Source organism: Typopeltis vanoorti, chromosome 24, assembly GCF_054136105.1.
Source record: "Typopeltis vanoorti isolate ZY-2024b chromosome 24, IOZ_Tvanoo_1.0, whole genome shotgun sequence".
Taxonomy (NCBI): Eukaryota; Metazoa; Arthropoda; class Arachnida; order Uropygi; family Thelyphonidae; genus Typopeltis; species Typopeltis vanoorti.
This window is the reverse complement of record NC_143572.1, coordinates 67,988,982-68,016,133: the sequence shown is the minus strand read 5'-3', so window position 1 is coordinate 68,016,133 and position 27,152 is coordinate 67,988,982. Positions and strand designations below refer to the sequence as shown.

Here is a 27,152-nt window from a genome sequence, read left to right as displayed (position 1 = left end):
CTTGTTACCATATTGATTTCTGAACTAGGATTAAAATAAAATGCTCATATTAGGATTCTTTAAAGTACCATTCCCCTAACTATTTAAAAAACTGAAGGATTTGTCAAAAGGCTTCATCAAACACATCATTACATAGAAAACATTAAACAATAAAAAGCCTGTGTAGCTGTGGAAGTGGCGCTTGCGTCCACTGCACTTGGTCGCTCGAAGTTTGACTTAAGTTCAAGTCCAGTCGCCCGGTTCCCAAGTTAGTCGATCTCTGGCACGGGCAAGCGGGTTTTCCCTCCCCGAAACTGGGTTTTTCATCCCATAAACTCAAGAAAATCGACGTAGTACCCACATTATTTCAGACAGTAACATATCTTGTTAGGGTTAGGTACCAACAGCCCTTGTTTGCCAGCCTCTTCACCTGTGGCTGCTATAATTAGTGATAGACATGGGCTAGCTATCTCTGATTGGCTATCAGTGGAGATTGAACTGTCCACTCAGTCTCCAAAAGCTAGATAGGGTATAAATTTTGCCTACTCTCTTTAAGGAGAATAAAAGGTGATTTATTTTTTTAATTTATTTTATAAATAGCTAACAAAATTGACATACATTGCTTCAATAATTATCTCAGTATTATACACTTATAATCAGTGTTGAGCTATAAGGGGATCGCTGAGGTTCGCGCGAGCGTTTTGTTAAATTTTTTTCAAATTTGCGAGCCCCGTGTTCTTCTTGTTTACTAATCTTGTAAAACTAGAAAATACCACCATGGAATGTATACATGCTACTATAATTGCTATTTTAAATTCATATGGATTTTCTGATAGTTTTATAAAAAATCATTTCATTGCATTTTGTTCTGATGGAGCTGGTATAATGTTAGGAAACAAATCAGGTGTTGCAATCAAACTTCTACAAAAATTTTCCAATTGCGCTCATCGTTTACACTTAGCATTAGACGATTCGATAAAAAACATTAAAGAAATAAATCATTTTGAAATATTTATGGATAAATTATACGCTTTTTATCCTCAATCACCAAAAAATCAACGAGAATTATATACGACTGCAAAAGACCTTGGTATCAAAATTTTAAAGATCGGCCGTGTGTTTGGACCACGATGGGCAGCTTGCAGTTTACGAAAGACTCTTGCTTTGTGGAGAAATTACCCAGCTTTATGCAAGCATTTTGCATCGAACGATAAATATAAGGGCTTTTTAAACCGACTTCTCAATTTGGAATTTTTAAAAGATCTAGCATTGATGATTGATATCTTACAGGAATTATCACATCTGTCAGAAGCTCTACAAAGTCGCAATATAAGTATCATAAGGGCTAAGTTAGGCTTTTTTTTTTTTTTTTTTTTTGCTCGACGGTGCGAGCCCTTTGTTAAAATTTCCATAGCGCACCACTGCTAATAATCAATAGTTTTCAATTTAACACTCAGTACAGATGCTCTATACCGCTCCCTATACCGCTCACGAAACCAATGAAAATGTCCGAAAACTGATTGACTCAATAGATGGGAGAAAAAGGGAAAATATTCTGACAGTCATCAGAAAGAAGACAGATGAAATGGTTCGGACATGTGGAGAGGGCTAATGACATTCCAAAGCAAACCCTAGAAGGAATCGTTCCGGGATCAAGGGTTAGGGGCCGACCTCGCTTAAAATGGACTGATAACATCAAAAAATGGACAAATTCGTCCCTTTCTCAACTGACATCAAGAACAAGAGACCGAGACGACTGGAGGAGGCTAGCAAAGAGTATCACCTACCAGCCATGAATGACCCAACGGTTCATTTAGAACTATGGGAGAAGAAGACAGATGCTCTGAGAATGGCAAGATTAGGCTTAACAACAACAACAACACGATCACAATAGCAAGATTAGGCTTAACGGTAACGATTCTATACTCATACAATCTGATATAAATACAAACCAATTATACCAAATAAAAATAACCCACACAAAAATATAAACACATACTTCAAAGAAACATCTAACAGAGAATATGCAATATTGCAGCCCAACGCTATGTGCCAGGGAGTTGACATCTACCTTGACATATTTTTTTAACATGAGTCTTCCACTGGGTCAAGTTGCAAAGGAGTGGAAGGAGGGCAAGATTCTGCTTCTTCATAAGAGAGGTGATAGAACTCAAGCACCCAATTATAGGCCTATCTGTGTGTCAGGTGTTGTGGTTAAGTTGTTGGAGAAGCTTGTGAGAACTAGAATCTGGAATTGTGTTAAAAACAAATTAATTAATTAATTTTAAATACAAATAATTTAACAGATAAATGCTAATCCAACCTGAAAGAGCTCTTTTTCACATTGCATCTTCTAATAAAACGAACGTGCTGTACTTACTCGAAACATAAACACAGCCATTTTTGCTATATACAGTATTTGATTCGTCGGCCTTGACGCGAAGGCTATTTAGTGTTTGTGAAGACGCATTATCTTCACTGGTGAAGCGTGTTGACATCTGTTATTATGGCAGTAACTGAGCCCATGGTGACGAAATACTTTTGAAGGATTATTTATTTTTATCTACACCTACCAGAGACTTATATTATCACAAGTATAACCCTATGCAACAACAGTTGTAGAGTGATTCAGTTCACTCTACAACTACGATAAATTCAGTTCGTGCGCTGGTAGGTGTATCCGATTGTGTTAGTGAAGTGCAGTATAAGACAGAGTAAGTCAAAATTAATAATTTTCATATCGTCATACTTAATAACTGCGTTATGTTTTTAATTATTATAATTATTGTTTCTTAAATGTTTCATGAACATCGCATGGAATTCTGTGTAGAGATAATAAGCGATAAAATATTATTATTATTATTATTATTATTATTATTATTATTATTATTATTATTATTATAAGCAGACGGATGCTAGCACTCTGTTATCGCTGCTCCCGTTTTTATAGGTTTAAAGTGGTTTTAGCTACTTTAAAATCACTGCTTCGGTTTTTATAGGTTTGGAAGCCCTGCTATTTAATTCTATTAGTCACGCTGAAGACAGGGACGTTTAAATCATAAAATCGGCCAAGTAATATCCAAATTTTGTGTGCTTAAATTCATAGAGTGAACTGTTGTCATCAACCAACAAAGATCAAAGGACATCGCCATTTTAAAAGTCGCACTACTGTCGATAAAGGGAAGAAAGTCCAAAGGTCCCCGGGACAGAGAAGATCAAGCACAATGAGCTGTAAGCGCAATAAGCCATTAAGCGACGGGCTGCATTGCTCTGGATGTGGCCGAAGACAACACTAAAAATGCTCTGGGATCTCAGAAAGCACGTGGAAATAAAAGGAGCCGCAAAATGGACCGAATGGCGCTGTCTACAATGCTATGAGAACAGTGGTGTAGCTAGAGCTTTTGTCCCCCTCTCAATACACACCAAAAATAGTATAAAAAGTCAAAACGACGTATAGGGAAATAAATTAAAACACTATTTATTTCTAAAGTAAAACTTTAATTTCAACATTCTAAAATTTTATTTTTCTTGCTGTTCTGTTAGCAAAATCTTCGATTACATTGGCGAAGTCTATTTCAGAGTAATGTAGGTAATTCTTGATGAATTTTATTTAGAAAAACTCTTCTCACAACTAGCAACATTTACAGCAATTGTGAGGAAAATTCGCAGTAATATTACAATATTTGGCAATGAGTACTCGAGACTATAATTTAGAATTAACTGCAAAAGTTCAAAAAGGTTTAAAGTGCCGCCTGGGGGCGGATCGTCCCCTCCGACCCTCCCTAGCTACGTTTCTGCGTGAGAAAATGAAGAACAAAGAAAAAATTTCAAATAAAACTAACGACGCACATCAAAGCAAGTTCCTTCCTGATCCTAAAATTACAGACAACTTAGACTCATTCAAACTTATGGTTAAAGATTTGCTAAATACATACATGGAACAAATTAACAAAAAACTCGAGAAGTATGAACATTACATATGGTATAATAACATGACTGTTTAAGAAGTGTTAGGAATAAAGATAACGGTAGCTATAGAAACACAAGAAACATTCAAGCCAAAAATGAAGAATTGCGAAAAGAGATAAACACACTCAAGTGTCAAATAAAGCACATGCTACAAAAAAAAAAAGAAAAAAAGAACATCAAATTAAGAGAATATCAAAAGACATTTAAAAAAAAACATAGTGCAACTGATCGGCAGCAAAATTGGCATTCAAGTCGCGACCACAGACATTGCTTCTGTTAACCGAGGGACACAAAAAAAACAAAGAGAGTCCGCCACCATTTATCACTCGTTTTACCAGTAGAAGACCGAGAGACTCCATTCTTGCAGTAAGCAAGAAAACAAGGCCGACAACATCGATCATTAACTGATAAGAAACGCCCAACACCAATCTGTATAACTGAACACTGGACTCCATACTTTAAAAATCTTTTATACCAAGCAAGGAAGACCAAAACAGATAAAAACTACAAATTCCTTTGGACTAAAGATTCACAGATATTTATGAGAAATAATGAAAATACTCGAGTTTACATAATTGCAAGAGAATCCGGCCTACACAGCCTACCAATATAAAACACTAATTCTTCACATCCTTAAGAACAAGATTAGAAATCACTTAAAAACTATATAATGGAGATCTCAAACATAGGCGAACATAGCCAGTCAGACAATATAAACTTCAAGGTCTTTGACTCTTTGAAGAAATGGACAGACAACATTTCCACCAATACCAACTTCACTATCATACACACAAACATAAGAAGAATAAAGAAACACAGCTTACATGTTATGGAAATTTTAACAAAGGGCTCGCATCGTCGAGCAAAAAAAAAAAAAAAAGGCCGTATCTCACACAAACTTTTTTATTAATACAGCTTGCGTACCTCTTAATTAAAAGGTATGAGGCGACAATCAACCTATGAAGGCTATCATTTTTAAACAAATATTTCATGATCTAAACATGAAATATTCGTACATAATCATTTGTGTTAATTTATCTTACATAAGAAAAACATTTTTTAACTATCAATATATAATAAGAATAAAATCCTTTATAATCGCACATATGCAATAGTCCGCATTTTTTATAAACAAATTCGTTTTGTTTGCGATAGAAATTTTATGACAAACAATCTATAAATAATAAATAAATATTATCTAAACACAATAATATTGAAATATGTTATATTTCTCTTTTGTTTTTATACTTCAAGTGATAATCAACGGTACCAATCAAGGAGTATTATTTTATAGTCCTATTTATTTATATGCGATTACAAAGTGAATTCTTATTTGTGAAATGCCAGTAAAAGTAACTATAATATTTTATTTAATAAAATCACTTTGCTAGGTTATCCTATGAGTTTGATGCTTAATATATTTAAAAAAATTATGTTTTTATTGTTTTTTAAATAAAAAAGTAAACAATAAGAACAAGGGATTCGCAAATTTGAGAAAACTTTAACAAAGGGCTCGGGGAGCCCCCGCAAGCCCCTTATAGCTCACCACTGCATATACGTCATCAGTAATTAACATCAAAATTGCCGATCACTACTTTGTCTCAACGTCGTTTTATTACGTTACCTATCCCCCCCCCCTCCCACCACCACAAAAGTCCACAAAACTCGATCATATTAAAGAGCATTGTCGACAACCTTGTAAAAAATATAGACTGGAATTGCCTACTTAAAATAAATGATCCTGTAACATTATATGAGAATTTCCAACTAAAGTTCCAAAAAAAGACATTCTACCAACGATCAATAAAAAATTACCAACTCAAAGTGAACAGCAAACTATGTGTTTTCCACCAGTAACAAAACTTGAACCTAAAGAAGCACTCTTACAACTAAAACCAAAGACTACTCCAGGAATAGACAAAATAAGACTCACAGACCTTGTAACACACACTTTGAACAAATAAATCCAATAATTTTGAGACTCGTGAACATAATATTCGACACTGGCATTATTCCACAACAATTAAAAACTGCAATAATTACGCCAATTTACAAACATGGTAAAATAAACGATACTCAGAACTACAGACCAATAGCTGCCCTACCAGTTATTTCAAAAATTCTAGAAAAAATAACACACTCCAGACTACAGAACTCTATATAGAAGTACAATATGATCTCACAAAACCCAATACGGCTTTCAGAAAACAAAAAGCACAATCACTTTATTAGAAGACATCACCGACTCCATAAACAAAGCCCTCGATAAAAACAAGTACGTAGTCCTGACTTAACCACACTTTGTTTCGGGCTCATACTCAAAACACCACGTTTCGTCACCAGTAACAATCGTTTCAAGGAAGTTTGAGTCTTTACGAACGGTTTTAATGAGGTCCTTGCAGTGTTCATTTCGATACATTTTTTGGTCGTCGGCCAACTTCTGGGTAACAAATCGTGAATTCAATTTACGATGGCCCAAACTCTCGATCAAAATGAATATTGTGCACAGTTGATTTTCGAATCCCCAATTCATCTTCAATCAATCTCACAGACGATTTCGGGTTTTCTTTGATGAAATCATGCACGTTTTGGAAGTTAACTTCGCACAGTCCAGTTTTGGACGGTTCGGGTTTTCGTCGTCCTCGAGCGTCTCACGACCCCGTTGAAATCGCTTAAACCACTCGTAAACTTGAGCACGGGATAAGCATTGATCACCGTATGCTTTTTGAAGCATTTGATGCGTCTCGGTAAAATGTTTACAAGTTTAACACAAAAGTCAATCGCAGCTCTCTGTTTGAAACTCATTTTCCGACCGTTCGTCAAAACACACTGTCACTCTTGGCACTATAACTCGGCTTGTAATGAAACAAATGTCATAAACATTTGACACAACACGAATGAAGGTTGCCGCTTTCGACAACAAAAGGATACAACAGGTGGCGCCACTAGTTTCTTCTATTTTCGAAAAGTTCGGTTTCTTTTTAGACAGAGGGTGTAAGAGGAACACTGCATACCTGGTTCAGGAACTATCTCTCAACCGGAATACAAATAACAAAAATAGGTACATGTCACAGCCGGGGTATACAAATAAAACACAGTGTTCCTCAAGGCGCCATATTATCACCCACTCTATTCAACATATGCATTCACGATGTTCATAACATGGCCATAAGAAGTCAAATATATCGGTACGCAGATGCACCGCCCTACTGATAGTCCACATAGACATCAACACGCTTCTCTCCAAAGCACAACAAGACCTAAATGAGATCACAACATACTTCTACCAAAACGCAATTCTAATCAACGGCACCAAAACACAGATGTTGATAATACACAGCCTAAGAATCATGCGTTTCGCCAAATTATCGATACATTGTCACATATACCGCTGTATTAACAACAACAACAACAACAAAAACTGCCAATGTCCCGAAATCAAACCTATAACACGTGCAAAATACTTTGATCTTTACATAGATTGCCATCTTAAATGGACAAGACATATAGAATATGTACATACCAAATCTAAAACCAAAACTCTTCCACGTAAAAGACATTATTCGATCTGACATAAAAAAACTCCTTTATCACTGTATCTCCGAATTCCTACTAAGATACGATATAACAGTCTATGCAAATACATCAAACAGCCACCCTACAAAATTAGAAATATTACATGGGAAAATTTTGTCAACAGTGATTTGGACACCTTATTCGCAACAGCCAATATCCGACCAGCACATATCGATACACAGCGTCCTGAGCATTAAAAATCTGAAACACTACGTAATATTAATAAGGAATTACGTCAACATCACCTATCGAAACAACAGAGACACATATCGCATAACACGACCCACAACAACTCTCTACATCCCTACACCCTTCAACAATTCATACGGTTCTTTTGCGAGATCACATCAGATACCCACGGAACTCAACAACCTACCAAGAAAGTTAAAACACGTAGATAACTAAAGAGCATTAAAACACTAACTCTGGAAAATATACCAACAAAGTTAACATACCATTAACACTAATATACACATCACAAATCACCAGCATCCAATGCCCACATCCCATCCATAAACAATAACAACAACATAAATAGTGAAGGCTAATCCCACTCTCTTCATAAAAGCTAACCCAAGCTTCGAAGTGGGTGGGATTAATCTGCTTCATTCATCTACACGTAATCCTCATAATCAAAGACTGCAAATTATGTACCAAAACAGTCAGTTTGGTGTATAATAATAATGAAGATACTGATATAAAAAATGTGTGTATGTAAATATTCTGCATAATAATAAGCTATGATATTGATATTGAAAAAAAAATTATGTACATTTATATTTAAAAAATCACTGTACTCGACATTTGTATTGAACAGAAAATGTAATAGCATCATCATCATTAGCATCACGAACCATGGGCTCACTGCCCGTTGATGTCTGATGCCTGTTTCACTATCTTCTTCCACCTTTCTTTGTCCAATGCACAGTGTCGCAGTTTTTGTACACCCATTCCACACCAGTCTTTTATATCGTCCATCCATTCTCTGTATGGTCTACCTCTTCTGTTTAAACCATCCAAAATACCAAACATAAATGTCTTTATCTTCCAGTCCTCACTCAATCTACAGATGTGTCCAAATAATTGCAGCTTCCGTTTTATAATCTTCTGCATTAGATTCTGTTTTGGTTGTATCTTCTGATAGACTTCATTGGTGATTTTCTGTACCCATCCTATTCTTAAAATCTTCCTGTAACAAGTTCTTTCAAATGCCAAAATTCTTTTTCTTGATTCCTTATTTGTTACCCACGTTTCAGATCCGTACAGTACACCGCTGAAGATGCATGTTTCCAGTACTCTTAGTTTTGTTTGCAGGCTGATCACTTTACTTTTCCAGATGTTATCCATGGCCTTCAGATTTGTTCTTCCCTTTGTAATCCTGATCTTTATTTCTTTTTTACAGTCCAAGTCATACGTCAGTTTACTTCCCAAATATGTGAATTATTCTACATTTTCTATATCAGTTCCATCCACTTGTATCTTTTGTTTCATGTTCTTCTCACCAAATACCATTGTTTTTTCAAAGTTCATAACAAGTCCAAATCTCTTCCCTTCCTCATTTAACAGTTTCAGTGTTTTTTGTATAGTTCTCTTTCGTCTTCTTCAATAATAACAATGTCACCTGCAAATCTCAGATTGTTAATTCTCATTCCGTGTACAGATATTCCTTTGGCATCTTCTTTCATTTTATTCATTGCTCTTTGTAAATGTGAGACGAAAATGCTTGGTGATATTGGGTCTCCCTGTCTAGTATCTCTGCTTGTTCTAAACCATTTCCCCAAATCATCACCTATTCTAACTGCTGCAACTGCATTCTAATAAACATCTTTTAATATAGCTATTAGTTTTTTTTTTATCAATTCCATAGGATTCCAGAACTGCTAATGTTACTTTCTGGTCAATACTGTCAAATGCTTTCTGAAAATCAACAAAGCAAGTATATATGTTTTTGTTTTTTCTCCTAACTTTCTCTGCTATTAACCTTATTGTCAAAATCTGTTGAATTGTAGTTCTATCCTTCCTAAATTCTGCTTGCTCGTCTGCAAAGTATGTTTCCAATTGTGTTCTCAATCTTTCTGTCAATATGATCATCATCACTTTACCAAGGTGACTTATCAAGGCAATTGTTCTATAATTTTTACATTCTAGCTTATTTCCTTTCTTGTATAATGTTACTAATATTGATTTCACTCACTCCTCTGGCATTTTCCCTTCTTTCCATACCATATTACATAGTTGGTGCATTTCTGTAACCATACTTTCACCATATTTAATCATTTCTCCAGTAATGTTATCGTTACCAGGACTCGTGTTGTGTTTTAGCCGTCCTATTGCTTTTTCTACCTCTCCTCTTAAAATGTCCATACCATGCTCATTACCTGGTGGTGATATCTGCTTGAATTCTTCAGTCAGTTTCCCAACGCTATCTGAATCTAGTTTTTCTTCATATAACTCACTACAGTATCTTGTCCACCGCTGTACAAGTTTTTCTTTATTCATCAGTACTTTGCCTTTTTCATCTTTAATTGTTGGTCTGTTTCGGTTGCCACTTTCTATTAATGGTTCTGATCATTTTGTATACCTCCCTTGTTTTATGCTCTCCATAATACTGTTCTATATTGTTGCATTGGGCTTCTAACCATTTCATCTTATCCATTCTGACTGCTTTTTTCACCTCATTACACTTTTTTCTATATTGCTCTTCTATTTGTTCTGATGTATTCCTTCTTATCTTCAACATTATTTTCTCCTTCACTAACTTCAGTGTTTCTTGTGTAATCCATTTCTTCTTGATCTTCTCTTCTTCTGGTACTGTTTCTTCAACTGCATCTTCTATCGCCTTCATTACTCTTTTCACTCTTAAATTCGAGTTTTTTTCTTTCTCCACACTTTTAAGTTTCTCTTCTAACACTGTTCTGTACCTTCTTCCTATTTCTGCTTCACTTATTCGTGCTGTATCTCTTCTATTCTGATGTTGGGGTTTATATTTCTTTTTTAATTTCATCTTGATGTTTGCAATCACTAAACTATGGTCCGAGTCTATTATCCTCTCCTTGAAAAGTTCGACATTGCTGTACTAATGTTATCCATCTTGTTTTAATCATAATCATATCAATCATGTTTTTGGTTTTCCCATCATTTGATCTCCACGTCCATTTTCTACACTCCTTTTGTTGGAATCGTGTGTTACAGATCATCATCTCGTGGTCCACAGCAAATTCTAACAATTTTTCACCTCGTTCATTTCTTTCTCCGAAACTATATTTTCCCATGACTCTTTCCCAACCATCATTATCTATTTCAACTTTGGCATTCCAATCTCCTTCAATAATTAGCACATCTTGCTTTGGTATTGTTTCTATTGTCTCTGTCAGATCTTTGTAGAATAAGTCAATATCCTCATGAGATGCGGGTGCATATATCTGGACTATTGATATGTTGAATGGCTTTGCCTGAAATCTTGCTACTATGATTCGTTCATTAACTGGTTTGTAGCCTAACAGTGCCTCTCGAGCTCTTTTGCTAAGAAGGAAGCCAATTCCTGCTTCGTACATGGTGTCATGTCCTGACCATATTACTTCGCATCCATTGATCTCTCCAGATGATGTCCATCTCATCTCTGCCAATCCTAGTATATCCCACCGATATCCTTTCATTTCTTTACGAAGTAGTTCTAATTTTCCTGACATCCAGAGTGTCCGCACATTCCACGTTCCTACTGATAACAGTTCTGTTAGTTTCAGTTCCTGTTTCTGTTTCCTTTCGGTATCCCACTTTTCGATCCAACCCCGATCGCTCGATTGGTATCGTGGGCCTTGTTTATCCGGGAGACGCCCGAGCCGGCATGTTGTAGCTGTTGATTGTATAGGCATCAGATAACAATCGTGTTTTTTTCTTTACGGTAAGAACATCGACAGTCATCTGACCGACCCTCCTCCTTTATCCAGGCTTGGGACTGGCATGAGACCCTCAAGGATCCCATGGAGTTATATGTAAATATAAGTATATATGTAAATACTCTGTATGATGATAAATACAATGTTATTACAGTTCAAAAATTATTATTATTATTATTATTATTATTAATAACAATAAATCGAAATAAAATCGGAATAAAACGAAACCGGATATGCAAATACATCAAACAGCCACCTAACAAAATTAGAAACACTACACAGGAAAATCGTGTCAACAGTGATCTCGACACCTTACACGCAACAACTAATATCCGACAAGCACATGGCGATACATAGAATTCTGAGCATTAAAAACCTGAAACACTACATGACATTAACAAGGAATTATTTCAACATCACCTACCGAAACAACAGAGACACATATCGTATAACACGACCTACAACAACTCTCTACATCCCCACACCCTTCAACAACTCATACGGTTCATTTGTGAGATCACCTCAGATACACGCGCAACTCAACAACCTACCAAGAAAGTTAAAACACGTAGATAGCTACAGAACATTATAAAACGAACTCTGGAAAACATACCAACAAAGTTAAGAAGCCATTAACACTAATATACACATCACAAATTACTAGCATCCAATGCCTACATCCCATACATAAACAGTAGCAACAACACAAATAGTGAAGGCTAAATCCCACTCTCGTCATAAAAGCTAACCCAAGCTTCGAAGTGGGTGGGATTAACTTGCCTCACTCATCTACAAGTAATCCTTATAAGTAAATGCAGAAATTTGTATGTATAATGACGCTCTCTCAAACTTTAAAAAAAATAAATCAATAAAATAAAAAATAACAAATCATACAAAAAATTCTGTATAATCTTCATTGTTAATATTAGAATAACGTATTGTAAATACATAATATAAAGGCAAAAATTATTATTAAAGATTTTAATTGAAATCCAATGTAGGAATTGCACCACTTAGTGCTGAACTCTATAAAATTATAAGGTGCAATGTCACAGGAGATGTTTATTGTATGTATAAATATTTTAGCAATCAATAAAATAAATACATATGTAAAAAAATATTATTATTATTATCATTATATACATAACAGTATGCCAAACTGTACTAAGATATGCTATAACAGCCAGTGGTGTCGCGTGCCCATTTAGGTTGGGTGTGCTGTCCTCTTCTATAATGAGATGCCATAAGAATTTTCAGTGATCTTTTACCCATCTGTGTAGAGAAGAGTTGTAATTATCTATTTTTTTATGCATAGCAATTTTAGCTGAAAAAAAAAAGGGGTCATATTTCTCAGTGGCGTCGCTTGCCAATTTAGATTGGATGTGCTGTGGCTTATGCAACTCACGGCTTATGCAACTCACGCTACAAAATACACGTCAATTTCACCTTATGATTGCAGTGTTATTGATGTATGAAAGTTTTAAGAGTGCGTAGCGCATCAGCGCTCATTTTGATTGGTCCAATGCAATTAATTGGAGGATAACGTTGAATACTTTAATTTATCAATTAATATAATTGTAAATGTGGAAAGCATAAAGGCCAAATGATCAATAGCTATGTGACAAGCACGAAGGGTTTACGCTTTGTGGTGATATGAGATTATCATTGGCAAATACTAGAGTGAGACACAGATAACTTGAATTTTGATATGATTTTTAAATAGAGCCATATAATACGTACAGAAATCGGAGAAAGTAATCACTTGAGAAATTATTCTTTTTCCGGACTGAACCAAAGAAAGGCTGAAATAACTCGTTTTACATATTTATTCACAAGTTCCAACCTCCTTCATCTATATTCATACAATCCGTAAAAGTTCTTGAAGAAAATGGGATATCAGTATATCGTTAACACTGTTTCCGATTATAAATATGAGCAAAAAAAAGTTATAAATTATTTATAGAAAATTATAGACTAAAAACTTGTCTATATTGGTCCTAAACATTTCAATTCACGCTTCACGCAAGCATTAAAAGCAGCTCATGGCAAATAGCAACATTCAGTTGCATTGGTTGACACAATAACCATCACAGTCACTGATTTCTGTGTGCTATGGTCTCAGTGCACACCCTACCTCACCTTCTGTGTAGTTTCAAGCCACTGGAACGCTTAGAATGTGTCCAACTGCACCATCTATACGTGTATTCAAAGGACGTAGAGGTGTCTACATCTGTGACCTCACACCCGAAGTATGAACGCGAATGTGATGCAGCGTTTACGCGTCGAAAAGTGTCCTCTTCATAAATCATTAGTATATCGTGTTTAATTTAGGAATCACGTGATTAGGGGAGTTCTTCACAGGAATAAATAAAAAATATAATATCAATGATTTTGCTATTCCGTGGGTGTGCACCACACACCTAGCACACCCTAAGTATACGTCACGATAATAACGTATGCATTTTGTGCACACTACAAAATAAACAGCTTAATATCATTAGAGCAAAAATGATAAAGCTGATGTTTTGGGAACAAAGAGACGCTTCTTGCTTGATATACACACTGCAATGTCAGAAGATATACAGCCATGCTAAAATATTACTTTGATGCCAACTGCTAGGACAGCTAGAAATACATAAAACAAGACCTGAGACAACTAATTATATCGCATATATATATGATAATCACTATGGAAAGGCTATTGGAAGATTCTATATTTCAGATATGCCAAATAAATTACCTTTTTAATACAGAAACTTTGCAGACTACAGTAGCCTAAAAAGAACCCTAAGGACATACCATGAACGAGAAATACGTATCCAACACCTTTACAGACTTAATGAAATGCAATAAGGTTACAGTCACTGTGGGTACCAGGTTATTTTGCGCCCTAGGCAAAGTTTACAAGTGCACCCCTTATTTCACAAGTTGGATATTTTTTAAAATGAAATTTTAAATATAAAAAATAAAAATTATTTTAACATGCTTTATTAATAATATACAAAGTAATGTACAATATGTATAATATATGAAAATCAAATTTTAATTTTTTTTGCCTTCAATTTTTCCAAATTTTGAAAGTTTTGCGCCCCTTCATGGCTTGCGCCCTAGATATGAAGAAAATTACAGTCAAATGTACAAATAAATTCTTTGTACAAGCTTAAAGACATCGTGCGGTCTCTATGAGTCAAAAATATCTGCCTGAGTGTATATGACTTGGCTGGATTGGTAAAAATTTCACTCCTCTCTCGTGTAAAGTGCTGGCACTTAACCAGAACATGACAAATAGTAAGACGCGTGTTGCATTTTTCACACACAGGAGGGTCATCAACCCTTAGCAATTAAGAATGTGTAAGATGACTGTGTCTTATGCGGAGCCTAGCAAGAACAACTTCATCTCTTCTCTTTTTACGTTGACTAGAAAGAACGCCAATGATTAAATTAGAGTGTGTGCGCGTGCGTGCCCGTGCTCGCGTTTTTATGTGCAAGAATTCCTTATTCTATAGCTGTGGTAAATATTCGATATGTGAAGAGGCAGTCCCAACCCACCAATCAAACCAATAAACAAGAACTAACCTGCGTCATCTTCAGATAATCTTAATAAAATGCTTCGAGAACGCAAGCTGACGCATTACACCTGAACTGGAATGAACAACAAAAACAACAAAATCCATTTATTACAAATGCAGCATTTAAATGCAATCAATATAAACTAATACATGTTTTAACGCAAAAGTTTTAAATACATAAATAATTTATTGTTATTGTATTAATATACTGTAAAATTATAATTTTATTTAAATGCATCTGTAAATTACCTCTTACAGTTATTATTATTATTATTATTATTATTATTATTATTATTATTATTATTATTGAAATATAAATGTAATAGATAGCTTTAAAAATTCACTGTGTATGCAATGAAGTTTCATAACATCATGTGCTGACATAGATGAACATTGCTCGGCAAATCTTATGAAAGTCTGCAATCCTTCGTCAGCTTCCTTCCACGTAACGTTTTTGATCTGCGTGCTATCGTCCACACCTTCATCCTCCTCCTCTTCAACTTTCCCCTTTCCCAGTACACGTTCGATTATTTCATCGTCATCAAGAGAAAGAGAGTGACGGGAATGGAATTGTCTACATCCACCCAAGCCTGCACCTCCTCTTCACTAACACCAACCTTATCTGAATGCGTTACTCAATCCAAGATGTCGGACTTGATTCAAACATGATCATCAGCCACAATTTACGCCAACAGCGACGTAAAGCAATGTTCTTTATGAGTCAGTTCTTCAAGGCAAGACACAAAGTAAATATGGCATCTTTCAATGTGAACTGTTTCTAAAAATCTTGGACTCTACCTTCAAAGTTCACGCATTGACTCTTAAAAAGCGAGCGGTGGTTCATCTTTATATTCTCTATGACTCCTTGGTCCATTGGTTGGATAAGGCTTGTTATGCTGGGCAGCAGAAACATAATACAAATATTTTCCACATTTAAGTCTTCAGCTGGGGGATGTTAGACCTTCGAAAGTGGCATTGTTTTGGTATTGCCGGTTAATTGGGTGAAGGTTACGATAGATTTTACTGTATACATAAACGATGATATCGACTAATCTTCCGACTCCTTAGAGGTGTCACGAATAATAATAATAATAATAATAATAATAATAATAATAATAATAATAATAATAATAATAATAATAATAAAACACGAACAATGAATACGTATAGGCATACAACTAACCTTCTTATCCTATCTTATACTTGGAAGGTCGTGAGCGCTTAAAAGCCTGTCAGGGCCACTGATGACGATGCTTATATCCGAGAGTTAAGATGCACTGGAAATTTTAAAATATCAACTGTTTCTAGGCGTTTATAATAACGATACAAATATAATTTACAGACAAAAAAATACTATTGTTGTTGATAATATTACATCTTGTGAACCTCTTACAATTTAAGAAAGGTTCACGGGTACAAAGCTCTTAGATGACATTGTTTGTTGATGATAGCAGCGTCGTTGAAGAGTTGAGTAATGGAGACATAGGGGGTATAGTACAGTGCCTTCCCACGATGAGTCCTTGTACACCTCGGAACTGTCCTGTAATAATACTAATAATTATAGTAATAAGACAAGAAAGAAAGAAAGAAAAGTAAAATAATTGCTATTGTTTTATATTTTCTAGAATTAAGTCTAAAATGTCAGGAGAGATTAAACCATTTGACGGAGATACCTTCGATGCAATCAGTTACTTTACCCTAATGGCGGAAATAATCGATGTGCATGGAAAATTCTTGCTGAATTTTCTTCATGACGTTCTGCAAAGCAGTAAGTATTGTAATCGAATATAAAACTACACATTTTTCATTTTATGGATAGTTTATATAACAAGAAGCCTTTTGGTGCATTATTCCCAATGTCCGAAAAATTTAAAGATTGTCGATTGGCCAACTTGTTGAATGTCAACTCAAAGTAGAATTCACCTTCATTTTTGGAGAGTGGTAAAAAAGTATATGGAAAGAGTTTGATAAGTATGGATGGTGAAAGCTACTGTGTTCGTGTCCATAAGAGCAAACAAAGAAAGAAAACTGAAACTGAAAGATAATGATGCTCTACATTTACAAATGATTCGTATTCCAAAACCACTTATTACGAACTAAGCTCACCATTATTAGGATGATTTTTAAGTCATTTCGTGATCTTAAATTGGAACTGAATTAACATAAGTTTCTATGGTTGATTTTTTCTAAGATACAAGGTTAAAGTCTCGCGTTTTCAGTTTTATAACTCGGGACTGGCTAGAAAAAGCCCAGTAAAGGTGCCTCTAGTTAGCGACTAGAATTGAATCTAAACCAGTCTTTCTTCTATGGTATTTTCTGGCATAATTTCTGACAACTCGGATATGACATTAAATAGCATATATCACTAGCTTTCACAATATATAACACTTTAACATACCTATCCAAGCCATAAATACTGTTACAACTTGAACACCGCATAAATCTTTAATACAGGGGTGTCAAACTGGCGGCCTGCGGCCCAGTGCAGCCCCCGATGCCTCAAGGAAAGATTAAAAAAAGGATGGTTGCTTTTTATGATAAAACAGAACTACCGTATTTACTCGAATATAACTCGCCCTTGCATATGACTCACACCCCTGTACCCTGAATTTACTTTATGAAAAAATAAATTAAAAAGTTTTGCATATACATCGTACACGAAAATAAAGTTTAACCACTTTTACGTCGGTACGATAAGTCGCTCCCTGCGGTAAACAACATACCTTCCCCAACTGCCACTATACTGCAGATGCAAGAAAAACGAGTAGTTTTATTGTACCATTGAATAAAGTTCATTTGCTGTCGGTGTAATATATTTCTCAACATGTGTAATATATTTCTTTAGTGCGATTAGAGACAACTGGTATAAAAACGGCACTAACTAATGAATCACATGTTCCCTTCCACATTAACCATGCTGTTTAGACTCACGCAAAACCATATGTTGCACCGGAAAACAGTATCAAACTAAAATCTATTGTTTTTAGTTATTTGTGTTTCAGTGTGCCCACTAACTCAAACACAAAGCTGCAATAAAATGCGTAAACGTAAGACGTATAGAGTGATTGTTGTTATGACAGTTTCAGATATTATGGAATTTGGTTGAAGAGAATTAGCGTTTCAGCTCAAAAATGTCGGCTTAACTGTGTTTTGGTAACGCGATCTTTTGTTAATACCTCACCAGTCATATCCACATCTTCATAGATGTTCTATCTCTATTGGCATAGCATTGCTGTCTCTTTCACGTTCTGCTTTCACTTCTCAGACATTCATGAAGGGTGTTCATTACGTTGACAATGCACACAAGAAAACCGCTCTCGAGGCCGGAAGTAACTATAACGATCAGAAGATTCTTGGTAAGTCATCCCCATTTTCGTTTTTTTCCCCTGAAAACTTTAGTTTCTAAAAATCCCGGCATATATCTCGCACCATGATTTTTTAGCTTTAATTTTGGGTAAAAATGTGCGAGTTATATTCGAGTAAATACGGTATCGATTTATTTGTTTTTATAGGACATTTATAGTTACAATATGGATGCAACGACCTCTATAATATAATTGCAATAATTAAAATTTATATCGCAATTTCAACGTTAGATCCGATCCTAATCAATCGTCAACTATATTTATGCTTTCATTATTAATTTATAGCACGCTGCTCTTAGCGTGCTGAAAAAATCGAATTCTATTGGCTACCAGCTGTTCACGTGACGCGCAGCATACGCATGTGAATCCAGGTATGAGTTTATAATTGCCTGTTAGAGTCAATCAGTGATCTTTGAAGTCAGTGCGCTGAACACGATCCAACGACAACCTAGCAGTGAAAGAATCCCTATTATTATTTTTTTTTATTTTTATTTGCAATAGTATTGTGCACTGGTCTACAGTTTTGTGAGTTTTTATTCAAACATTTTTATAAAAATTGTTAATAATATTAATAATATATTTATTCACCAAGGCAATGTCGCTTTCCAAGCCAACAAGAAAAAGAAAAATTGCTGATGAGGGGAGAATATTTCAAGAAAAATGGGAATTGAATTATGTGTGCACTGAAACAAAGGACAAACTTGTGTGCATTATTTGTAACGAAACAATTAGTGTCGCCAAAGAATACAACATAAAAAAGCACTACGATAAAATTCGCAAAGAACAATATTCACGCTTTGAGGGTAAACTGAGAGAAAAAAAATGAAAAAAGGATGAAGAATTCACTTCAAAGTCAACAACAAGTATTTTCAAAAATTATGAAAGATAATGAATCAGTAGCGAGAGCCAGTTATGAAATCAGCTATTTGTTGGCGAAACATTCCAAATCTTTTATTGACAGTTCCTTGATTAACAAGTGTATGATAAAAGCAGCCGAAAACGTATGTCCCAAAAATGTGGAAGTATTTCGCGATATTTCTTTGTCCAGAAATACTGCGATCGAAAGAATAACTGAAATGGCAGATAATCTGCTTGACCAGTTGCAAGAAATATCTGCAAACGAACAGTGCTTTTCAAATGCACTTGACGAAAGTTTCGATATTCACGACGTGGCTCAAGTTGCTTGTTTTTTCGGGCTTGCGACGACAATATGAATATTACTGAAGAGTTCTTGGAAATGATTCCCATCCATGGAACCACTACAGGGGAAGACATTTTTGACGCCGTGTGGAACATTTTGAAAAAATACCACCTTCCTCTGAACAGGCTTGTAGCAGTGACAACCGATATTTTTGCCTGTCATTGCTGGAGCAATGACAGGCGAATATAAAGGTTTTGTGTCAAGACTTGCAGCAAGGTTAAAGGAAATATATCCAGACATTTCAAAACTGCGAGCTTTCCACTGCATCATTCATTAGCAGGTCCTGTGCTCCAAAGTGTTGGAAATGAGCAGCGTACCCAAGGCTGTGACAAATACTGTGAACTTCATCCGATCCAGAGGCCTTCAATCACCGCCACTTTGCACAATTTCTAAAAGACTTGGAGAATGAATTTGAAGGGCTACCTTAATACACAGAGATTCGTTGGTTATCTTGTCATAAGGTTATAAAAAGCTTTTTTTTTTTTTTTTTTTTTTACTTTTAGAGGAGATCAAATTATTCCTAGAAATGAAAAATCATGATGTTGCATTTCTTAATGATCAGACATGGATACAAGATCTAGCATTCTTAGTTGATATTACAGGACATTTGAATGATTTTAATGTCAAACTTCAGGGGAAAGATCAGTTAATAATACTCATGTATGGTGCACTGGCAAGTTTTAGATGTAAGTGAGTTTTGTTTCAAAATCATTTAAAACAGAATATTCTAAATTAGATATTCTAAACAGAATATTCTCATTGGCGCTCCCCACCCGGGAGCGCCAATGAGCCTGTGTAGCTCAGTGGATGTGGCGTTTGCCAACCACCGCGCTTGGCCGCACGAAGGAAGACTTGGTTTCGAGTCTAGTCGGCGACTAGAGGAAATTTTTCTAAGCCTTTTTTCGACCAGTTCCCGAGTTAGTCGATCTCTGGCACGGGCAAGCAGGTTTTTCCTCCCGGAAACTCGGGTTTTTCGTCCTGTAAACTCAAGAAAATCGACCGTAGAACCCACATTATTTCAGACATTAAATATATTGTGTTAGGGTTAGGGACCACGAGATGGCGGCACATTTGAGCCGTCTCTCTTCACTGAGTACCGCTTAATTAGTGATAGCCTTGGGCCATCTGTCTCTGATTGGGTACCAGTGGAGATTGAACTGCCCACTCAGTCTCCAAAAGTTAGATAGGGCTAAATGGCCTCGCCTACTCCCCGCATACGGGGAATAAAAAGGCGTTAGCTGATTTTTTTTTTTTTTGATATTCTAAATTACTTTCCTATGTGTGAACAGTTGAACAATAAGAATCAAATTTTTACATTTTCTCAATATTGTCCCAAACTAGAAAAGATAAAAGAAGAATTTGATAGGCAATTTAAAGATTTTAAGGAACAAGAAGTTTTTTCGCTTTTTACGGATCCTTTATCCTTTAATTTTGAAAAAGCTCCTATTTGTATTCAAATGGAAATTATTGATTTCCAAAATGATTCCATTCTAAAAGCGAAATACCAAGAAGTTGGTATACAAAAAATATACAGTTATTTAGTCAAAAATATCCGTAAATAAAAATGTTTGCTGCAAATATTCTATGTTATTTTGGAAGCATCTATTTATGTGAACAATTATTGTTATGTATGAAAGGTAACAAAACAGCCCACAGATCAAGATTAACCGACGTCAACCTTTCTGACATAATGAAGGTCGTATGCTCACAATCTTTTGAGTCCAAAGTTTGGTAGGCTGGTTAATAATAAACGTTGTCAAGTGTTGGGAAAAAAATAAAATACTGAAATTAAATTTATCATCATCATCATCTCATCCGCTTGATAACGGGTTGAGTCCACCAAGAAGAAAGGTTCTCCACTTATCACGATCTTTGGCCATCTCGGTCATGAATCTATAGCTAGGCAGATGGGAATGTTCTTTCAGCAACTTTATCCATCTACTTCTTGGTTTGCCTCTAGGTCTTCTACCTCCTATACATCCATTCAGAGATAAATATGGCAATCTATAGGGCCATTCTCTGAATGTAACCAAACCATCTCAACTGATGCTTAATGGTTCTATTTATATACCATCTGAGAAGTTTAAATCTATTCGGACTTGATCATTGGTCTTGTGTTGCATCCAGTGGGTGTTGTTGATTTTTCTGAGGCATTTCATTTCAAATGGTTGAAGTTTCTTGATTGGTTTGAGTTAATCTCCAAGCTTCCGAAGCATAGGTAGCCGAGGGGATGATGATTGTTTTATATAATTTTAATTTTAGACTTGCTGGGATTTTTTTATTTTTCCATATTTTATTTAGTTTATTCATACCCGAATATATTTAACCCGAAAATATTATAATTTTTCCCCAAAATATTTTCAGTAACATTTAAAAAATTTCCCAAAATATAACCCCCCCCAAAAAATATATATATATATATATAGAAGTATTTTATTTCAACACAAATACAAAAAAATTTCAAACTAACAAGAGGCTCTGTAAATTTTTGTGATGGTTATTAATGAGAATTTATACTTTTTTTAGAACATATAAATATATAAATATTTGATTTATTCAAATAAAAATTAATCTCGGTTTAATTTGGATTAAATACTATCTATTGTAAATATTAATATAATAAAATATACTTTATATCATTATTTTTTTTTGAGTTGTCATAATCATTGTACTATTATTTCATGTCTTCTAATGACTTAGAATAAATACAATTTTCAAAATTACTTTTCCAATTTATTTATACTAATTTTTTCACTTCCCTTCGATTCTAATTCGTGCAGGTTTTTTTAGTCGAAAATTTTTTGGGGCCCACTTGAGGTACAGTTTTATAGCAAATGACCCGCGGTCCAATTGAGTCTGACACTCCTGCTTTAATCCATCAGTGAATCATTTACAGCTTTCAGCACATGCAAACCACTTGTATAACGTGCATATAGCAGCACTCAATGTTGGAAATGTCACCCATTCGCCTTCATGCACGCCCGAAGTCTGTGAGACCACATATCGATGGCGGCACGCACAACATTAACAATTTAAAGCCATTGCTGGCTTCACATCTACCTTCAGGCTGACGATGATGGGGTATCATTTCTTGCAGGCTACTCTTTCAAGCTCTGACCACAATTCGAAGTTCAACGGATTCAAATCGGGACTTCCTGACGGCAAGTCAGATAGTAATATGGTTGGACACATTCACTTCCAACCACTTTTGTGTGGTCTTCACCTTGTGTGCCGGGACTAAGCCCTATTTGAAGGTCCACGGCCTACCTCGGAACAAAGTGTTCCGAGGTTCCAGACCACATGTTCCAGCGTGGTGCTCCTTTTTGCGGAGATTTTAACCTCTTTCTCGCAGAATTTTTTAAAATTTTTTATGTTGGGCGCATATGCGAGAGGTTGGCTGGTCAATCTATAGTACGTTGGTACCGTATATGGGTAGTGGGTTGGGAAAGGAGAAACTTATTTACATTCGATTTGAAAGCCTGTATGTTGTATTCTTGGGAAAACGTCAGGGGGAAGACTACTCCACAGTACCGTAGAAGCAGGGATGAAGGAGGAGGCAAAGAAACTTGTTCTGTGGGTTTCAAGGTATACTGTAAAAGGATGTTGGTCGGCAGCTGTACGTGTTTCAATGGGCTTAGTATTGAGTGGGGGGATTATTGCTGCTGTTTCAGATGAACATTTCCCATGGAAATATTTATAGAATATATAAATCGCAGAGACCAAGCGTCTATGTGAAAGTGAGGGGAGCGAGTTGGTGAGAGATAGGTCATTTATCAGTTTAATTGCTCTCCTCTAAAAGATCGTTCCGTGAGAGGACTCGAACCTGCAATCTTCTGATCCGAAGTCAGATGCCTTATCCATTAGGCCATGCGGACTTCTTCAGAAATGCAACTTGGATACCCTCTGATGCGTGTCTCCACACCAACCATCATTGATTCAGAGTTATGATCATTCTGAATCCTGGGCGCCATGGCAGGTGATCTGAGACCACCTGGGGAAGCATATACTCGATCATTTGTGCAGTTAAACAACTCTTCACTGGTGAAAATTTCCCTATCTGTGAAGGGGATATCTCTGTTGCTGTTGTTTGCTTACCGCCAGAGAAGTCCCTTTGATTTTATCACTCTCTGTCCAGTAAAATGACGATAGGCTCACTCCCAGGTCATCAATTAGTATATTTGACATCGTTTTCTATGAAATCTCTCTCTCTCTGTCGACATCGCATTCTGCTTTCCCACAGGATTACGGAGGAGGCTTGCCTTCATTACCCTAACAAGCTGTTGCATCCTAACGTGGCGTGGTCGTCCTGTTCTATGGCAGTCAGATACGTCTTCTGTATCGTTATAACGGTTAACAGTCCGATATCAAACATCCTACTGATCCCAAGTGTTATAGTCTAACACAGACAGTCCATCCACCTACCAGCATACCAGATAATCCACAACATCATCATGCTGATATCCTTCACCTTTTCTTAATTAGCTCTTCTTCCAAACATACTGTAATAATAACAGGTGGTTGCATTACAACCTTGTGAAGTGCTATTACAGCTAAACTGTTTTCATAATCTCCCCGCTGTATATTAACCGTTACAGCTAGATAATTCTCTCACTAGTAATAAACACGCGAATGCTGAATGTGCACAGTGCCACTAACGTAACCACTAATGGAACCTGGGCTCGCACAATTCTGTAGGCAGCGCCGGGGTATGCAGAAGTTGTAACAGTATTTATGGCCAAACTGTGTATATTAATATATCCTGGTCGACCTTCCCCGACTAATAAATCATAGTTTCGAATTCTACTGCCAGCAGATGTTCCTGAATGTCTTTAGGTGGCAGATGAAGGTCATCGTCCAGTGTGAGACTATCATTCTATCTTACTGAAAACTTGAAATGCCTTGTAAAAGTGTCTATGTTGAATTCCAAATAACGGTAATATGATTATCTGAATATTAGCTAACCCACGGTATTCTCATGTACGCAAAGCTGACAACCGCTAGTGAGTAATATTTACATAACCATTTATTTTTCTCTTGCTGTAGAGTAGATACGAGAAGTGTTTTAAACTCCTACGCAGTATTTATACTATATACGTTATATTTAGCTAAAACTCACTTAAGTGTTTCGAGAAATGAAATACTTAAGTATGTACTTTATGCATAATTTTTTTTTTTTTGTGTGTGTGTATGTGTGTGTGTGCGCGTGCGTGCGTGCGTGCTCAATTGGATTCCATAATCTGAAAATTTGTGTTCACTTTCTGTTTTCTTCGGAAGAAGACCAAACGCTATCCACCCGATCATTTGAGAAAATCAGTATAATAAGAATTTGAATAAGATTAATATTTATATTTCCCCTTTACAAGTTTTGTTTCTTCCATTTTAAGAGAGGTTCACGGGAACAAAGTGCTTAGAAATTGGATGTGGTCCTACTGTACACTCTTTGATGTCTGCCAGTGCACATTTCCCTTATATGGTCACCAGCGACTATTCATTGCCGAATCTACAGATGGTAGAAAAGTGGCTGAAAGAAGACCCTTCGGCCTTGGACTATTCGCCTTTTTTGGAGCATGTTGCCATGTTGGAAGGTTTCAGGTAAAATAAATTAGTAGCTCTGACCAATTTTACTAACAGAATTATACTGCTGCGTCTGTTTCTTGTTTATTAAATTACACTTAAAACTCTCTCTTTTTCCCTCTCTCTCACTGACTGACTCAGATGACATAAAAATTTGATATTATGAATCGATTAAAAGATGAGTAAGTGCAAAATTATATTACAAGTAAAAAAAAAACGTGTAATGGTTTAGTGGATCCTTCAATGATGAACAGTTCTACACCCTCTGTCCAAAAAGAAACCGAACTTTTTCGAAAATAGAAGAAACTACGGGCGCCACTTGTATATTTTTGTTGTCGAAAGCCGCAACCTTCATTAGTGTTGTGCCAACTGTTTATTTTGTTTCATCAGAAGTTATAGTGCCAAGAGTGACAGTGTGTTTTTGACGAACGGTCGGTCGTCACCATATTCATGCGGTACGGGACGAATTCTCGCTATCAATCGCTTCAAAACGTGGAGTTAAAACTCACCATTTACCGATTACCCAGTCGGAACGATTTCTTTGTGGATAATGCCCTTGGAATCGTAGAAACAAATTAGCATTGTCGTTACTTTTGACTTCTTCAAGCGACTTTTTTTCGAATACCCCTCTTCTGCTGGTCTCCACTCAGCACTCTGGCGCTTTGTTTCGGGCTCATACTCAAAACACCACGTTTCGTCACTAGTAAACGATCGTTTCAAGGAAGTTTGAGCGTTTAATGAGGTCCTTGCAGTGTTCAATTCGATATATTTTTTTATCCTCGGTCAACTTGTGGGGAACAAATCGCAAATTCAATTTACGGAGGCCCAAACTCTCCTTCAAAATGTTGTGCACAGTTGATTTTGGAATCCCCAATTCATCTTCAATCAATCTCACGGACGATTTCGGGTTTTCTTTGATGAAACCATGCACTTCGATGTTAACTTCGCACAGTCCAGTTTTTGGACGGCCCGGCTTTTCGTCGTCCTCAAGCGTCTCACGATCACTTTGAAATCGCTTAAAATACTCGTAAACTTGACTACAGGATAATCATTCATCACCGTATGCTTTTTTGAAGCATTTGATGCGTTTCGGTAAAAGGTTTACCAACTTTAACACAAAAGTCAATCTCAACTCTCTGTTTGAAACTCATTTTCTGACCGTTCGCTAAAACATACTGTCACTCTTGGCACTATAACTCGGCTTCTAATGAACGAAATCTCATAAACAGTTGACACAACACTGAGGAAGGTTGCCGCTTAACATGCTACGTTTCTGATTAGTAAAGAACATGCCGTACAAAGTACATTGTACGCAAGTACAATGTATTTTGTACGGCAATATATATATATATTGTACATTGTACAATCTAGAATGTACTTTGTACTTCTACTAGAAACAGTACTAGTATTAATATTAATATTTATTATTATTATTATTATCGTTAATAATAATATTTAAAAAGAATTTTAGCAATATTTTTATTTGAGGTGAGTTGGGTGCTAACATTATTAATAATAATAAATGCCTTATATTTTCCAGTGATCTGGAGGAAGGAAAAAAACAGATTGCGTCAAGGCTTCGACGCAACTTGAAAGCAGTTGTCTTTTGCGATGTGAATGCCGATAAAATACTACCCGACGAATATCTGCAAGAGTACGATCTTCTTATTTCGGCAGGATGCCTAGAAGCTGGATGTGCTGATTGGAATGCCTTCGATAAAGCTGTAAAAAACTTTGCTTCGTTGCTTCGTCAAGGAGGTGGTTTGGTGCTTACGGGAATTTTCGGATGCACATTTTGGAAGATTGGTGACAACGTCTACCCTGCTCTAAGCCTGAACAAGACGAATGTTGAAAAAGGTCTGTCGAAAGCTGGATTTGGAAATTTCCAGTGGAAGATACACGCGAGGTTGGATTGTAAACATGATTCTGCCAATCATACCGAAACGTTTTTTCTTACTGCAGAAAAGTTGTAATTATTTTCATGTAGATAATATGAATCCATTAAAGATATGCAATACAAGGA

General features: G+C 36.0%; 1 protein-coding gene across 1 annotated transcript; it reads left to right on the top strand.

The window, feature by feature from the left end:
- The first annotated feature begins 2,560 nt into the window (after positions 1 to 2,560).
- On the top strand, positions 2,561 to 27,152 carry LOC150093377 (nicotinamide N-methyltransferase-like). Its single transcript, XM_090413971.1, has 4 exons — positions 2,561 to 2,693; positions 16,615 to 16,757; positions 24,940 to 25,147; positions 26,670 to 27,152. Exons 2-4 carry the CDS (start codon positions 16,628 to 16,630, stop codon positions 27,100 to 27,102), a joined length of 771 nt encoding a protein of 256 aa, XP_090270097.1. The 5' UTR covers positions 2,561 to 2,693; positions 16,615 to 16,627; the 3' UTR covers positions 27,103 to 27,152.